The 16,770-nt window shown below is 54.0% G+C and overlaps 1 protein-coding gene across 3 annotated transcripts in view; it reads right to left on the bottom strand.

Annotated features, from left to right (window-relative positions):
* The window catches only part of F8 (coagulation factor VIII), a 28,445-nt gene extending 12,642 nt beyond the window's left edge, over positions 1-15,803 (bottom strand). Inside the window, exons 1-14 of one of the 3 annotated variants that reach the window (XM_063346861.1) lie at positions 15,795-15,803; positions 15,212-15,384; positions 10,870-10,994; positions 10,470-10,592; positions 9,755-9,967; positions 8,637-8,708; positions 8,085-8,177; positions 5,950-6,171; positions 5,438-5,672; positions 4,308-4,482; positions 3,225-3,318; positions 1,481-1,692; positions 1,035-1,185; positions 672-881 (exon numbers count right to left, since the gene is read on the bottom strand). In XM_063346861.1, the coding sequence (XP_063202931.1) occupies positions 672-881; positions 1,035-1,185; positions 1,481-1,692; positions 3,225-3,318; positions 4,308-4,482; positions 5,438-5,672; positions 5,950-6,171; positions 8,085-8,177; positions 8,637-8,708; positions 9,755-9,967; positions 10,470-10,592; positions 10,870-10,994; positions 15,212-15,360 (2,074 nt within the window). In that variant the 5' untranslated portion in view covers positions 15,361-15,384; positions 15,795-15,803. Of the gene's footprint in view, positions 1-671; positions 882-1,034; positions 1,186-1,480; positions 1,693-3,224; positions 3,319-4,307; positions 4,483-5,437; positions 5,673-5,949; positions 6,172-8,084; positions 8,178-8,636; positions 8,709-9,754; positions 9,968-10,469; positions 10,593-10,869; positions 10,995-15,211; positions 15,709-15,794 lie in introns of those variants that run through there. The other 2 variants (XM_063346860.1, XM_063346862.1) reach the window with 2 other exon arrangements.
* Between the last annotated feature and the right edge of the window lie 967 nt (positions 15,804-16,770).

Below are 16,770 nucleotides of genomic sequence, written 5' to 3'. Positions count from 1 at the left end.
GGCTGCTTCGCATCAGCAGGCAAAAATCAGAGCTCAAACGGACGCAACGTTTGGCTGGGTTTTAGAAAGCCTCCTGGGGTATCTAGAAACCCTGTCAGCTTGGCTCAGGGTGCAGCGCTGGTGACCATCGTATCACTGTTTGCAATCACATGGTAAATTCTCCGGTTCCTCTGTGAGTGAGGAAATGGTTGACGGCCCTGGTTTTGAAACGCTAAGGAAAAAATGCTGAGTGGGGGGAAATAAAACCGAACTCTGAAGGAAATCCTTCCCAGGACTTCTCCATGGCTGTGATTTCTGTCCTCGCAAAGGTGTGGAGATAAATGGGATGCTGTGACCAGCAGCTGAACCCACAGCAGGGACAGCACTGCCGCTCCCCTTGACCTCCGAGCTTGGAGCCAAGGGTGCAGATGCAAGGTCCATGGGGCTTATCTTACTGCAACCAGCTTACTGGCTTGGCAGCACGTGTGACCTTAACACAGTAATTTGATTTGATTTAAGCTCTGGAAGGATTTAATCGTTGCCTCTCACTTTGCTGTTCCAGCAGGTTGTGCATCCCTTTGCTCTCAGAGCTGCCAAAATGCGATCGGGCACCGGAGACCTGGCTGGAGGTGCTTACTTATCCCTGCTGTAATGCCAACCCCAAGGTTTATAGAATAGCCCATGTTACTAACCTGGCTTTTCCAAACTCATGAAGACCGTTTCTCCAGAAAACGGGAAAAGGGTAAGAACGTCCTCAAACACCATGTTGCGCTTGAATGTGTTTCCAGAGAAGAAGATGGAGAGGAAATCTGTTTGGGCCCCAACACTCAGGACATACCAGTACACAACTTCATGCAGGCAGAGTTTTGGTTGGAGGTTGTCAAACACAAAGCCGTTAATAGCTGGAAGAGAGCAGGGGTGAAACATTTCATCAGGACCTGATTCCCCCGTGGCTGCCGAGCATGTTCCCTGGGGCAGGGATGAGCCTATGCCTGCTGGGGCTGCAGGGAGTACATGAGGGACTGTCTGCAGGGAGCCCCTGGCCAAACACTCACTGTGCATCACGTTGGAGGCATAAAACTGGGGGTCCTGGGTATCCACGTGGGCTGCGTCAGTGCAGAACCGCTTGATGTTCTCCTCCAGGTACCAGCTGCGGTTCTCATCGAAGACCGAAAACAGCACGAACCTCGTGTTGTCTGACATTATCTGGAAGGTGGAGAGGGAAGCAGTTATCTCTCTGATCAGGTCTGATCAGAGCGCCCCTGGGGCTCAGTGTAGCTGCCAGGTCTTAGCCTGGGTGCCTGGGGAACAGTTTACTGCTATTTCGCTGGCATTAGGGTCAGGGTTTGGAGAGAAGGGAGCACGCAAGGGAGGATGGGAAAAGCGGGGGCATTGGGACTGACGGTAGGGTTGAGGAGACAGACAAATTTGGTTTTACCCAAATATTTCAGTTATTCCAGTCTTTCAGCCTGGCAGTTGAGGCAACAAAGGAGGGGCCCACCTGATTTCCCCTCTGATCCATGGACTTCTTAAAGCAGATCAGGAGGGGCCCAATCAGGCCTGAGGCCGTGTCTCGGACCGGGTCGATGGAGCTGTAGTAGAAACGTGTGAGGCAGCGAGGATCCGCCTGTGTTGGCCCATCCTCAGTGGTGACTCTCCAGCTGTAGGTGAATGACTGGCCAGGGGGGATCGGGATGTCCTTCACATCCTTACCTGGCAACACACAGCCCAAGGGCAGATCAGTTAGGTCTGGGCTGCTCCAGAAAGGGGTGATCCCATTTTTCAAAAGAGATCAGGAAAGAGGTTTCCTGACCACACAAGTTGCATTGAAAACTGCCCAAACCCACACCCACCCCGGGATGGGACACTGGCTGCTAGCATGGAAAGTTGATCTGGACAAAAGTTGCGCCTGGGACCAGGTGAGGATGGAGAGGTACATGCCTAATTTTGAAAGCCCTTGAACTCTTGAAAACTGGAAAATTTGCCCAGTCTCAGCTGTGTCCGGGCTCCGGGCTGCCGAGAGATGAAGGTACAGACTTGCAGATGAAAGTAGGGAGCTGGGCAGGGCGGAAATGGGTGAAAAACAAAGCAAAGAGATTTTTAAGCAAACACAGCTAGACCATAAGAAAAGCAATAACATCTGGAAGGAACTGAAGGGAAACTCAAATGCAAATAAATCCTCTGAGCATTCATCAGGATCTTGCACTGACGTAGCCTTAGGAAAAGAGCTTTCTTTGCTCCAAGTGCCCAGCTGAGCTGCTTTAAGAGCATGGTTTGCAAAGCTTGTGTCAGTTGGGGTAGGAATAGCTCTTTTTATTCATACTCCCCGTAAAAATCATCATTCCTGTGGCTCCAGGACCATGACTTGCCCGCTTTCACAGAGTTGAATTGCTGGCAAAGCTGGTGAGCCATGTCTGGCTGGGGGATGTTGACAGAGGGGCAGGGACGGGGCTCCCAGCTCCATTGTGTGGCTTGGCGCCTTCAGCCTTGCCAGCCGATGGGGCTGCTTTGCCCTTTTGACTCTCCTGAGGGAAAACCTTAATTTAGATAGTAACAGGTCACAAAGCTGACCTGGTTTACTGAACTCATTAGCTGCTGCCGACCCGGTTCTGCCATTTCTGCTGCAGCAGAGGAGGTTTTGTCCAGCCTCTGCAATTGCTCCCATCTTTGTGATGCTCCTGAAAGGGCAGAGAGAAGGAAGGGAGGGGGATGGGGCAGTGTTTTTCCCTGGTGGGATGTGGGATGACCTTTCACAAGTCGTGATCCTGGAAGCACGACGGCAGGGCGTGAAAGCAGCTCTGAGAAAGGGACCTGGTAACTCAACAATCCCAGAGCAAAAACCGCGAAGGTGCAAGAGGCAGAGCATGAGTCATAACGAAGGCCCCGCATGAAAGCAGGGCAGGGGGGAGCCCAGGGAATGAGGACTGTAAGCAAACTGGCAAACCAGGGTGGTTCCTGCCTCATCAGAAAGTGGAGGCCTCCAAGATGGACCAAACAACATGGTCCCAGCTCCCTGGCTGACAATGCCCCTTCTTCCAGCCATCATCCAGGCCTTCCTTAAAGGCAGGGTTACATGGCACCAAGGGGGACATGAACCAAAAATCATCATCTCCAGAATTGAAGGTCTCAGGTGCTTGGATGGATGGGTTGGACAACCAGTCTTACCATGGGCTGCAGGATGCTCTCCTGGCCCAGAAGAATGGCAGTGGCCAAGTGATGTCCCAAATTCTCATGGCCTGCCTTACCTTGAGAGGACTTCGTGGCGTGGTATGGCCTTATGCTGGTAAGGCCGTGAGGGTAGATGTTGTACGGTCGGCTTGCCAGGTTCCTGAACACGATCTGAAATGAGGAGGACAGCCAGCAGGAGCATTTAATGCTTTCTGAATGTTGTGAGCCCTTGAGGCTGCCCTTGGTGTCCTCACAGGGAGGGAAACGCTGGGCAAGCAGTGCTCTGGGATCGGCTACCTGCCTGTGTCCAACAGGGAGGAACACAGATGTGTCTGGGACCACAAAGTAGGAGTCAGAATAGAAGAAAAGACTGTTTATTTCTCTACCGATGTACACTGTCCATTTATCTGGGAGATACTCATTTTATGGAGGGCATGAAAGTATCAGATTTATTAAAGGAAAAGTTGCTGTTTTTAGCCTCACTTTGCATATGAGACAGAAGATGTCTGTCAATCCAGGAGGCTTCAGAGGACCAAGACACAGCAATCAACAGCTTCAAAGTGCTCCCCACTTCACCACATGAAGCCCTTCATTTATTTCTCTAAATAGCTCTGTCGGGGCTTTGCCACAGGCGTTACCTTCAGCTCCGTGCCCACAACTGCACAGAGAACCCCTGTCAGGGAGCAGAAATGTGAAGCTCCTGGAAACCATCCCATCCCTCCTAGCAGCAAACAAGTCAAGTGGTCGGTAGAGGCACTGGGGGAGACACAAGTGACAGTCCCCAATACTGTATGGTAAGAGCACACAGATGGAGAAGAGTGGAGGGTGAGAGAACGCTCCTGCCTCAGAGGAAGGTGCTGGATGCCATCTGTCATGGATTAATTCACAAGATTCCTAAGACGCTTGCAATGAAGTCAGATCAAGGGGACTGTGCCACATCCTGTGCATCTCTGCTGATCTCACTGAGAGTATTTAGCTTTAGCTTTCAGTAACATCTGCCTTTCTGGTGAACTTTGGGCATTACCAAACATGATAGAGCACCTCAAGGACTTATGTCAGACCTTAGCCACAAACCAAGAGCAACAGCTCTTGGAGGAACAGCATCAAGATTTGAAGTTCCCCTTCTAGTCCCCCTTTGTGGAAAGCAAACTCTCTCTTACCTTAAACTGATCTCCAACCTCTCCCTTAATGACAGGCCCCAGGATTCCCTTGTCCATTTGATCTGAAACCTTGCGCTTCTTGAAGGTTGCGTCCTCGTACTCCACAAACATCACTTTCTTATACTTTGAACCGATCCGCTGAGGGCCAGCCTCCAGGAACAGGCTCGTGATGTTTCTGCAGAGAAAGAGCAAGGCAGAGAAAGAGCAAATGGCCACGAGGGACACTGTCAGAACCAGAATAAGACCTTCCATCATCCAAGGATGTACACAGCTGCCCTGGGACTACCAACGCACAGTGGGGACACCCATCCCTGCAATCACAATGTGCATCCCGGGGAATAAGGTTTCAAGTGATTCAGTGCTTCTTTAATGGAGAAAGCTTCAACTGGGTTGCACAGTAGCAGCCTTGGGCTGACACTGCCCTGTCTCGGAGGGAAGTGGTGGCTGTGAGAGCTGAGAGCCTGGCGGGTTGTCCTGTGCCAGGGAACACCCCCAGTATGCAACAGAGCAGCTGCCTTTTCTTGATCATCCCAGCTCCTTCCCAGGAACAAGGCCAGCCCTAAACTGGAGAGGACACCTCTCCAGGTGGGGATTTCTGCCCCACATGCCTTGCTCCAGCGGCTGCTGTCTGACATCCCCATCTAGAGCACAACCTGGTGACTCCACTACCAAGCCAGCCCCAGCCCACACAGCCTGCGTCAGCAGTGACGTCGGGACTGGTGACAAGTGTCGTCGCCATGCAGTGCTGACTAAGATACTTCTGCTGAGATATCGCACTCGCATCACCTCTCCCTCCAAGAAGTGGGGCAGCAGCAGGGACTAATTGCCTCTGCCATCTAGAGCAGGACCTTCCAGACAGGGCAAGGGGACCCACACTCTGGGGCCACAGGCACATGTCCTGGCTGTGCAGGGCCTCCTGGCTGCAGGGTGAGAAGGGTCACCAGGCAGTACTACCTGCTCAGAAGAGGCTGACCCCTGGGCAACAGAGACAAATGCCCTGGTGACAAATGCCTCCGTAAGATATTTGGTAAAATGGAGCAAAGCCAGGTCCTGCCTTCCCATGGCCTCCCCAAGACCATCCTTGTCCTGCTTCGAGGACTAGCCTCGTGGGTACACATTCCCACTCTCACCTGTCCAGAGACACTGGCTTCACAGGGGCATAGTCCCAGTCCATCTCCTCAGCCGCGATATAGTGAGTCCAGGTCACAGGGTTCTCTTTGGCAAAAGAGCGCACTTGGATCACATGATAAGTTTCCTCATCGTCTTCAGGGTAATCCATGTCCTCTGGCTCATCTGACAGCTGCCCCATCTTCATCACGCGCTCCTCTGGACACTCCTCCACCTTCACAATGGCCTCCATGCCAGCTGGGTTCAGACAAACCGGGCAGAAAGGGTCACATGGACATTCCAGCACAGGCACACACTATTCCAGGCTCTACTTGGGAGATGTCCTCTCCACTATTGTCCCCATCAAATGGGCCATCACATGGGTCAACCTATGCCATCTTGGTCACAGGCCAGATTGCACATGGATGTAACACTATGGAGCAGGAGGGGCCTTGGACCTGCAGCACTGCATAATGCTGAGCCCAGGCCATCCCCTAAATGTCCTTTCCCCCAAGCTCTTGCAGAATAAGGTTACCTTGCTGATGAGACAGCATTTGGCAGAACATCCGAAACCAGCCAGCCGTTCCTGGCATGGTCTGGGCTGTGAGATATGTGGCAGGGGAGATTTCTAGGCTGCTGAGACGGTGGCCTCTCACCAGGAATGTGTGGGCTTCGAAGAAGATGGAGTGGACTTCTGGCCCAGTGCCCAACCCGATCACGTGCCAATGGACCTGCTTCTTGAGGCACAGTGTGAGACCTACCAGGAGAGAAGGAAAGCACCCAGGAGTCAACACTGTGCCCATCCCTTGTCCCCACTCTTGGTGTCATGGAGTCAGAGCCTGACACGTGCTGAGTAGTCTCCTGCCCTGCAAAGTGGTGGTTTCAAGCTGGAGAAGTCGCATGTGAACGTGTACTGTCTGAGCAAAACAGAGGCGCAGGCCACATCACCCCCCTGAGATGAGACTGGATTTACAGTGTGAGGGACTTTGGATTGGGCTTTGGGAGGCATGCTGATGGGAACTCACAGTGGGATGCAGTAGCAAAAGAAGTAGATGGGCTCCTTGACTCTATAAATATGGGAATCCGGAACTGGAAAGGGGAATAATTTGTGTGATCACAACACTGGCAAGCCTAATACTAAAACATTGCATTTGGAGCAGTAGCTGAAATAATACCCTAAAAAGGGCAGAAAGAGGTCACCAGGATTATTTGAAGGCTGGAGAAAATTCCTTCTTCGGAGAGACTCAAAGAGGTCAGCGTGCGTAGGAAATGGGAGAGGACTTGAATGCATTGTAAAAATATTTTCCTGGGAAGAAATTAGTGTGTGCTGAAGGGCTCTGTAAAGTAGCAGGGAAGTGAATAACAAGAACAAGTTCCTGGAAGCTGAAGCCAAACAAAGTCAAATACAGAGTCAAGCACTTGTTTTTTGCACTGAGTGCAGTAGGTGACTGGAACAGATCCCAAGAACCCTGGAGGAGACAGGGTGGAGGCTCCGTCCTGAGGCCCTCAGCTCTCCATTGCCACCTCTCCATCACACACCTCTCAGGCCAGGTCCCGCAACCAGACTGGAAGTTGCTGGGTGGAGGTGGATACCTTCTTGAGGAAAAATGCACTGTTCAGATACAGCGGCTGGCCATGAGGTCTACTCAGCTCTTAAGCTCCATGGATCCACCATGACAGGGAATTCAGGGGAGTTTTGCTTTTGCCTTTTACTGGGGAACGGCCAGACCCGGGTGGGAAATTTCAGGGTGTGATTCGCCAAGGTTGCTGATGGTAATGGCTCTCCTGACAGTGTTTCCCAGTTTGCCTTGAAGATTCTTCACTCTCAAGTGGCTCTGGACCTTCTACCAGAAGAACATTAGAAAATGCCAACTTTTGTCTTCACTAAGACCACAAACAGCCTTTTCTTTTGCTTTTCTGGAGAAAAGGAGGCTGCGGGGAGACCTTATCACTTTCTACAACAAGCTGAAAGGAGGTTGTAGTGAGGGGGGCTCAGTCTCTTCTCCCAAGTAGCAAGTGATAGGACAAGAGGAAATGGCCTCAAGTTGCACCAGGAGGGGGTTAGGTTGGATATTAGGAGAAATTTCTTCACTGAAAGAGTTATCAAACACTGGAACAGGCTGCCCAGGGAAGTGGCTGAGTCACCATCCCTACAGGTATTTAAAAGATGTGTAGAAGTGGCACTTAGGGACATAGTTTAGGGGTGGAGTTGGCAGTGTTAGATTTATGGTTAGACTCAATGATCTTAAGGGTCTTTTCCAACCTAAATGATTCTATTCCCCAAATCCTACAGAGGTGTGTTGTCAGAGCCAGGCTAGTGGGAACCGAAATTTCCCCTCAATGTTACCTCCATCCTTGTTCACAGAGCTACAAGAGATGAAACTCTCTGCTACCAGCACTATTTCTGGAGACCTCCGAGGACATCAGCTGCACAGACAGCCGGAAAACAGGTCCTGCCCCACTCTAAATGGGCAAGGCAGATCAAGGAGTTGAGATGCGATAGTCCCTCTGGGGTGAAGACAGCCCAACACATCCATCACCTGGAAACTCCTCTTGATGTCCATTCTCATATCCTTTCACAAGCCACCCTGAGTTTACAGACCTGGCTACACCCCTGTTCCTAGCACCTCCCATGCCCTCCATCCCTGTCCCCGGCACACTGGTACTCACCAGGCAGCGAGCCATTGATGTAGCCATTGATGGTGTGCAGCTCTGTCCTGTTGTGAGCTGCCGGGGTGCCAGGCTCAGAGTACCAGCTTTTCCCTGTGGAGAGGGGAGGACGCAGTCAGCTTTCACTTGAGAGCATTTCAAAGAAAAAGGAAACCTTGCAACTGGGGTGAAACAGTATGAAACCCAAAATCCAGGGAGGTTAGATGTGCGGTGCCTGTTGGAAATCCACAGCAGACCTGGCCACGGCTCTGCATGAATGTGGTGGTGACCACTGCACGTGACAGGTCATTACTCCCCCACAGCTTTGGCCTTGTGGGGTGGGAACAAGGCCAGGCCATGGGATGGGCGAGGGGGGCTGCAAGCTCCCTGCACCGGGGGCACAGAAGGAGTGGCAGTACTGCACCAGGAGTACGTTGCTTGGAGGAGCTGTACAAGGCTCAAACCCTTGGGAGACAGTGTGGGAGCTGAGCAGCTACGCTCACACCATGGCCAAAGCATGTGCCCCGGACTAGGCTGAATTCAGGGTCCGACACCAGTCAACAGAGTAGTTACCTTCATCAAACACTGCGAAGAGCATCACAAACTCTTGCTGCACATTCTGGTTCCCATCATTCGTCAGGGTCCCTGCAAGATGCCACAGGATGGATCTCTTTAAAGGTCAGCAAGCACCATGCCTGCCTTCTCACCCTTTGCACCCGCCAAGAACTGGTAAATCGAGGCCAGGCTGTGGATTGCTTTTGTTGTCTCATGACTGGAACAACTTTGTTTCCAGCCTTCCAGTCCCCAAAAGCCTATGGTTGAGAGGCAGCTGGCCCCAGAAGGCATCAAAAGGTCGGTTTGTGCTGCATTCCCCTCTCAGGATCCACTTAGTCACCTGGAAGAGCCCATTTTCTCTAGCCTCATCATCAACACAATGGTCTGTCTCTGTCTAGACTTCGCTCATCAGTGAAGAAACTGCTCCTGGTGAGTCACTGGAGCCTGCAGACAGAGACCTGGAAGGACGTGACTCGTGCCCATTCCTCTCCAGTGACTACAGAGGGGTCTGGACAACTACCTCCAGGAGACAGCTCAACCAGGGGTGACCAATCCCACCCTAGGTACACTTCTCGGTGCCTTGCAAACAGCAAGTATTAACAGTCAGGATTTCATCACCTCCGTGTTTACCGAAGGAAGGAGAGCAGGCACAGGTACCGTGGACCAGGCAGTGCCCCAGGTGTCCTACCTCTCTCCTGCCTGATCCTTAACCCTTGCTCATACAAACTTCCCTCTAGTTCTTCCAACAAAACCCTGTTTGACAAAGCACCCTGGCTGACATTGAACGATCACAGCTTGGGGAAGCTCTGAAGGAAAGACAAACATTTATGCCTCCATAGCAATTCACCGTATGGATAGATAAGGTTCAGATACAAGGCAAAAGATTTCATCTGTAGTCTGAAATCTTGCAAAGGAAAGAAGCAATTGATTACTCCCCAACAGGGAAATCCAAAGTGTGTTTTGCTCCTGCACTAGGAAGGGACTCTTTGAGGAAAGGGCCAAACCCCAAAAGTGCTGCCGTTGACCAAAGCTTACTGACTCCGCTGCCATGTTCAGCCTCTGGAAAGGATCTTTGATTTTTCTGCTTCTTCATTCAAGGTTGCATGTGACCTGTCTCCATCCTGTGCTGTCCTTACCCAGTCGGCACACGAGCAGGGCTCCAATCAAACCGGAGTTGATGTCCTTCACACTGTCGGTGTTGGAGGAGTAGGAGTGGGTCAGGCACGGTGAGTCGCCATCCGTGGGACCCTGGTTTTGCAGTATTTCCCAGATGTACGTGTGTGTCTTCCCCGGATCCACCCTGTCACCCTCCTTCTCTGCCTGGCTGGCCTCATCCTCATACCCTGCACCTAAAGCCAAAGGAACAGCCAGATGTCACCGAAGGTTCATCCCCAACACACCGTGGTTACAGAAATGCCTCTTCCCCCAACCCAATGCACGGCCTCTCTCCATCCCAGCCCCCGGGGCCAGCCCAACTCCCACCGGCAATAGCTGGTCTCAGGGCAGTGAGCAGAGCTGTGCCAGAGACTTGATGGTTGGGCTGTGCACCCACCACCTGCCCTGGCGCTGAAGGGCACAGTCATCCTGTCCCTAAGCATCCAACCTCCTGTTTAACCTACGTATTATCTCTGTAACTGATATGGGTTTGCTCTGTGCTGTTTGCTCATCTCAGCTCATTTCTGGGCTGGGCATGGTCTGGTTGTTCCCCCAGGCTAAGCCATCTCTGTGACCATTTGTCCTCGTAGAGGGACGTGAATAGCAGGGTCAGGGTGGGACGTGCTCCCCCCTGGCAGGCAGCAGAGCAGGAGATGCTGCAGAGGGCTTGCAGCATCTGGCTATTGCCCAACTCACCTTCCGATGCCTTCCAGTAGGACACCCCGACAGCATGGATGTTGTATGGGCGGGAGGCCAGGTTCTTAAACGTGATGACCACCTTGTCATAGACTTCTGCTCGGATGGTGGGGCCCAGGAGACCTGAAGGGAGGAATACAACAGGGTCAGGCAGCTCATACCCAGCCATGGGCCCCAAAGGGTCTGGACTTTCCACCTCCAGTTGTCCCTCAAGTAGCATAGCAGCATCAAATTCTCTGGCACCAGAAAGGCTCCCTCCATGCCCAGCAGCTCTGCTGTACTGGGACTCGACCCAGGTGTTTTCCCATTCCTGGATGAGGAGCTGCCAGCAGCCATCCCAGGATGAGTTTGGCCACTGTCATGGAGAGCTAAGGCTGATCGCGCTGCAGGTGCTTCATACCCATCCATGCTGGCTTGGGCTTCGGCTGCGTGAACGAGGCATCAGGGTACTCCACAAACACGGCCTTCCTGTACCGGGGAAGGACACCAGGCGTCGGGGGCCGTGGGCCTGGGTGCCCCAACACGCTGCAGGAGGAAGGAAAATCCAAGGTTGATTGTGCAGCCCCATCCACAGATGGGCAGCAGCCATCTTCTTCCTCCCCTCCCCACCAGCTTGCCTGTGCCGTGCCATCCCCGGTGATCACTCACCCTGTTGTGTCCTTTGGATTTCCTGGCAACCACCAGGTGTGTTTGGAAATGTTTTGCTCAGCTCACGGATGACAACATGGCAGTGATTAATCATAGAATCATAGAGTTGTCTAGGTTGGAAGGGACCTTTCAGATCATCGAGTCCAACCATCAACCTAACACTGACAAAAACCATCACTAAACCATATCGCTAAGCACCACATCTACCCATCTTTTAAATACCTCCAGGGATGACAATTCCACCACTTCCCTGGGCAGCCTGTTCCAATGCTTGATAACCCTTTCAGTTATCAGTTTTTCCTAATATTCAGTCTAAACCTCCCCTGGTGCAACTTGAGGATGTTTCCTCTTGTCCTACCGCTTGTTACTTGGGAGAAGAGACCAACCCACACCTCACTGCATCCTCCTTTCAGGCAGTTGCAGAGAGCGAGAAGGTCTCCCCTCAGCCTCCTTTTCTCCAGGCTGAACACCCCCAGCTCCCCCAGACGCTCCTCACAACACTTGTGCTCCAGACCCCTCACCAGCTTTGTTGCCCTTCTCTGGACACGCTCCAGCACCTCAATGTCTTTCTTGCAGTGAGGGTCCCAAAACTGGTCACAGCACTCGAGGTGGTGCCTCACCAGTGCCGCGTACAGGGGCAACGGTGTTAGTCACGATGGAAGAAGACACAATGGCAGGAGGCACAGCACCGTACCCAGCTGCAGCCGGGAGCAGGCACCACGGGCATCACTGCCAGCCTCCTGCCTCGTACCTTGCCCATCTTCGTGCTTCCCTGCCAGCAGAGACCCAGGGCACTGGGAGTGCTGTGACAGCAGTGCCATGGTGGCCTCTGCCCCGCAGCCACCCCCCACACCATCTCCGGCACCTTCAGGTGTGGCAGACACATCACATCACATATAACCTCGAGCATCCTCCCCAGCTCCCCCGGGAAAGAGACTGTGCCAGGCTGCGTGGCAGGTCGCGGCAGTTCGCTCTGTGCTCCGAGCAACTCCCCCCCATTTGTTTCTTTTCTGAACGAACTGGGATTTGCAGCCAGCCCCTAAAAAACTACTCCTTGCAGCAGGAGGATAAAGGAACCCTGAACGTATTTCACACCCCACTTATCTCCACTGGCCACTTTCTATCTGTAAGCGGCTTCACAAATTCATTTTCCAGAAGGAATACAGCACGTTTATCAGGATAAAAAAGCCGTTAATTTCTCCAGGGATTTTAGAGGCTGCCTTATCAGCCCTGGGACTGAGACCATTTCCAGTAACCAGACAGACTGCTTCCAGTCTTGTTTTGTTTGGAGCAAAAGCCAGGTGTTATTTTCTTCCCTCTGAAGAAGGAGGATTGCTCTCCCCCTCTGACTAAGCCTTCCTTCAAGCAGCGGTTCCCTTTGCGCTCTTCCTCAAGAGGAAGAGGAGTGACTCAAATTTGGGAAAGGGCGACGCACACTCAGCCCCACACCACCGGCTGGAAGCCACCTGCAGCCGGAGGGTGCTGCGAGGAGAGCGGGGTTCACCCTCCCCGGCGACAGAACAGGACAGATGCCCACAAAAACCCCACACGTGCCCAGCTTCTGCCTTTCCCACCACGGCTATAACCCCGCGTTCAGGATGGCAGGAAGCCCCCAGCAGACACAGCCCCAGGGAGCAGGGCCGTGGCATTCAGCTGACTTTGCTCACCAGCCGTTATCACTCTTGGCTCGATGGCAGTAGGGTCTGGACCAAGCTTTGCTCTCCGGGGTGACCCCAGGCTGGGAGGTGACAGTGCCGTGGGGTCGCTGGCACTGGGCTGTTCACTGTCGGGAGGCTGTGCCTTAATCTCTAATGTGCAGAAAGCCCAGCTTTCAAAAACACATCCCTGAGATATGAGGGTCTGGTCCTGGTAATTCTGCAGTAAATGAGGCAGAAATCCTCTGGAGCCAGGGAGATTTTGCTGGCATGCGGGGGCATGGCTGGGGGGAGACTTGGTGACACCAGGGCTCAGCGCTGGGTCCCAGCTGGCACGGCAGAGGCTGTCAGCCTTGGCAGGGGACAAGGAGGCAGAGTCCGGAGCGAGGACTTCTGATCCAAGTGCTTCTGGCCCGTCCTCTGCACTTGTGGTCCCCATGGACTTCCTACCCCAACGGCGGCCGAAGCTGAGGCAGAGAGACAAGTTCCTGGCGCCTTCGATCAGCATTGTTAGCCGCACTATCTGTTCATCTCTCGGAGCCGGGAGACGGCCAAGGTAAACACCCTGCGCTGCCGAAGCACTCAAACACAGGCTGCTGCTATGTGGCCGCCAGCTCCGAGCCGGAGCTGAGCTCCCTGGGGCCATCACGGGACACGCTGGTCCCGGCTCTGACCCTGCCGCTAGCGTTACGTTTGGGAGGGAGAGAAACTTAAATCATGGGGAAGGCGTAAGCAGCTCTGGCCTGGTGCGCCGTAGCCCATTCATTTGGCAGATCTTTCCACAAACGTGCCAGAGAAACCACTTGATGCATGCAGGGGTTTTGGAGGTCCAGCCGGGAGGCGCAGCCTTGGAGGCTGCCATGAGATCCTGGTACCATGAGGGAGAACGGGTGGAGCAGAAGACACCTCAAGCACAGCTCAGAGGCACCCCAGCTCTGCTCCTCTACGCTCTCCTGGCTCACTCCTACATGCCCCTTCTCCCCAGCCTGGCCTGTGCCCTCCCTGCACGGGGGGAACTGGGCTGAGGCTGCCAGGGCCAGGGAAAAGGCACCACCATCCAGCTGGGAACAGCCATGCCAAGCAAGCCCCCGTTCCTACCATGGCTCCCCCAGGAGCCGCGCTGCCCTGGCATGCCCTACATCTCCGGAGCATGCCACCAAGTCCCTCTGAGAAAGCCAAAGTTATTGTTCCCTGTTTTAGAGAAGTGACCTCAGACTGCCTGCCGATGCCCCGCTCGTCCCCAGGGCACAGCCAGGTCCCTGAGTCACTCCCGGGTCAGAAACGGCGTGCGAGCACGTCATGACAGACAGTGCCAAAATGGAAAGCCACAGGGTTGAATTAACGGCGTGAGTGACCTCACCGCCACCGTAGCCTAATGGATCTGAGCGCAATGTTAGTAAAAGCAGGGCAGGGGGGGCATTAGTAAAACAGGGGGTGCCGGATGCAATTTTCCAAAGGGGGGAAAAAACAACGCGACTCTGATACAGTGACTACGGCAGTAAGTCAGGCTGACCTGGCTCATCACCGGAGCTTGGTTTCCAGTGCCTGACCACAGCTCCCCGCTGCTCAAGCCAGTATGGGTCTGAGATGGGGCCGTGGGCTGCCATCGACCCGGCACAGAGCCTGGGGGTGGGGATGTGGCAGAGGGAAGGGGTACGGCTTGGTCCACAGGGGATGAAGTTATCCAGCTCTGCTCCCCATGCTGAGCTCACAACAGCCCCCTCACAGCCATTTGTGTCCAAGCCAGCTGTGTCTCCAGACAACGCCATCCTGATGCCTGAGCAATACAACTGCCACTTTTCCTTCCCACTCCAAAGAATTTGGGGAAAACCACCCTGCCTTCCTCCCTCTTGTCGCTGTTCTTTGAGCAAACACTAAAAATTGTTTTCATTTCCCAAAGGAAAAATGTCAGTCCCAGCAATGTAATGTACACAAAGGCATAAATAACTAAAGCGGGGTTTTACCAGGGGCAGACAGAGTGGAGAGCCTTTGCTGCTCTGAGTTATGTCAGGGGGGCACAGCCAACCTCCCTCTGCAGCCCCCAGGCAGGGAGGCACGGGACTCCATCTCCCCTCGCATCTCCCCAAAGCTCCCAGGACGCAGAGCAGAAGAGAAATCACAGGCTGGAGAACCTGCCCTTGGCTCTGGGCACAGACTTTAAAGGGTCACAGGCAAACGGCATTAAGATAAAGCAGCGCAGAGCAGGTCTGCATCTCTCTCTGCAGGTTTATTCCACCTGTGTACATCAGGGGTTGCACTTAGTGACTCCCCAGTGCACAGAAACACCCATTCCCAGCTGTACCAGCAGCTCAGTGCACTCACCCTGCCAGGTTGTCCCCAGGCACCTGCCTGCCTGGACCCAAGCTGACGGTGCTGTGCATCCCAGGGTGGGAGAACACATGTAGCAGGGTGCTAGAATTGCAATAGAAAGAGCCTTACCCCGCAGGCGCTTGCAGCACGGAGAGCAGGTCGCTGTGAGTGTAGTCCCAGGCGGTTTCCACTGCACCGATGTAGTATCTTCTGACTTTGCCGATGCCCTCCTCCACCAGGCAGAGGAGCAGGAGGCCACGCAGGGCTCCCACCAGCATCGTGCCCGTCAGCTGGGAACCACCCTGGCTTCAGGAGGAAAAGTGAAAAGGAAGGAATGAGAAAGGAAAGAGGAGAGAAAAGCCTTTATCTTCTCATCCAGCTGCTGTAATCCACAGGAGATGACGATTTAAAGCCAGCACCCACAGTCTCAGTCAGAGCGCTGGAGAGTTTCTCAAAGACATCAGGAGAGGAATTGCCCGAGCAGGTTAGTGCAAAGAGGAGCGTGTGAGCGATGGACTCTCCCTCTCTTCCTCTGGGGTGGCAATGACAGGAGGAGAGGAAAAAACAAAAGGAAAGGGAGGGCAAGCGCAGCGGTAAGCTCCACTTCAGGACCCAGCTGGCTCGGTGTCCTGGCGGGCGTCCGGGAGCGAGGTGAGGAAAGGGAGGGTTGCAGAGGAAGGGGAATTTAGGTGCGGTCTCTGCCTGGTCCCACCTTCCCTCTCACGGCAGAGAAGAGCGGGTTGCAGTCTAGTGCCCTGCTGCTGCCCAGGCTACAGGAGCCTTTATTTCCCCCGCAGGTCAGTCTGGGCTTGTACCTAGGGCTGGAGCCCCCCAGGGGGCTGGCAGCTGCCTTCTGTACCTGCTAGCCCAAATAGCTTGAGGAAATGGTGATTTAGGGGAAAATTTGCGTTCAGGATGCAGATGGCTTATTGCTATGGAGCAGGAGAGGCTGCCCTGTGCCCCCCCCTCCAGTGCTGGGAGCCTGCAGGGCACTTTGCATCTGCAGGGGCAGGGCTGGAGGTGAGGAAATAGCCAGGGATGCACATGTGCATGTACATACGTGGGGTCCCCCGGGTGCCCGCACCCCAAGCAGTGATGATTTAGTCACACAATCTCGCTTCGAGCCGCACGGCAGGGAGAGGGTTGGGGTGATCTCTGGCAGTCCCCCTCCCGCCAGCTCTTCCTCACCCTTCTCCTCTTCTCCCAGAGCCCTGCAGAACAGCTCAGAGAAGATGCGCTGAAATGTTTTTGCAAATTGCTTCCCTTTTAAACTCACAACTTTTCAACATCTCTTTTTGAAAGCCCAGGAAATCCCCCCCACACCCCCCAAATGCACACACTTGTGCTCACGCACACACGCCGGCACGTGGTTCTCCCTCACGAAGGCAGGAAGATGAGGAGGAACGCCTTGCATGGTCCCGGCGTCTGCTGGGCGAGAGAGGTGAGGAAACGTCCCATAAATCACGCTGCAGGGCAGCAGGAGTGCAACGGGGGTGGTGACCCTTTTGGTGACAGTCCCAGTGCGTGCAGAAGCATCCATGTGACAGGTCTGGGTGCCTGGAGGCGGTGGCGATGGTGGAGGGATGGCTGTTTTGGGGTCCCAGACACGAATCCTCAGCACGGGCGGGACTGCTAGGGGATGAGACAGGAGATAGGAGCTGAGCCCCCCAGGTAGGGGCAATCCCAGC

Source organism: Chroicocephalus ridibundus, chromosome 9 (assembly GCF_963924245.1).
Source record: "Chroicocephalus ridibundus chromosome 9, bChrRid1.1, whole genome shotgun sequence".
NCBI classification, from domain to species: domain Eukaryota; kingdom Metazoa; phylum Chordata; class Aves; order Charadriiformes; family Laridae; genus Chroicocephalus; species Chroicocephalus ridibundus.
This window is presented reverse-complemented; position numbering and strand designations above follow the sequence as displayed.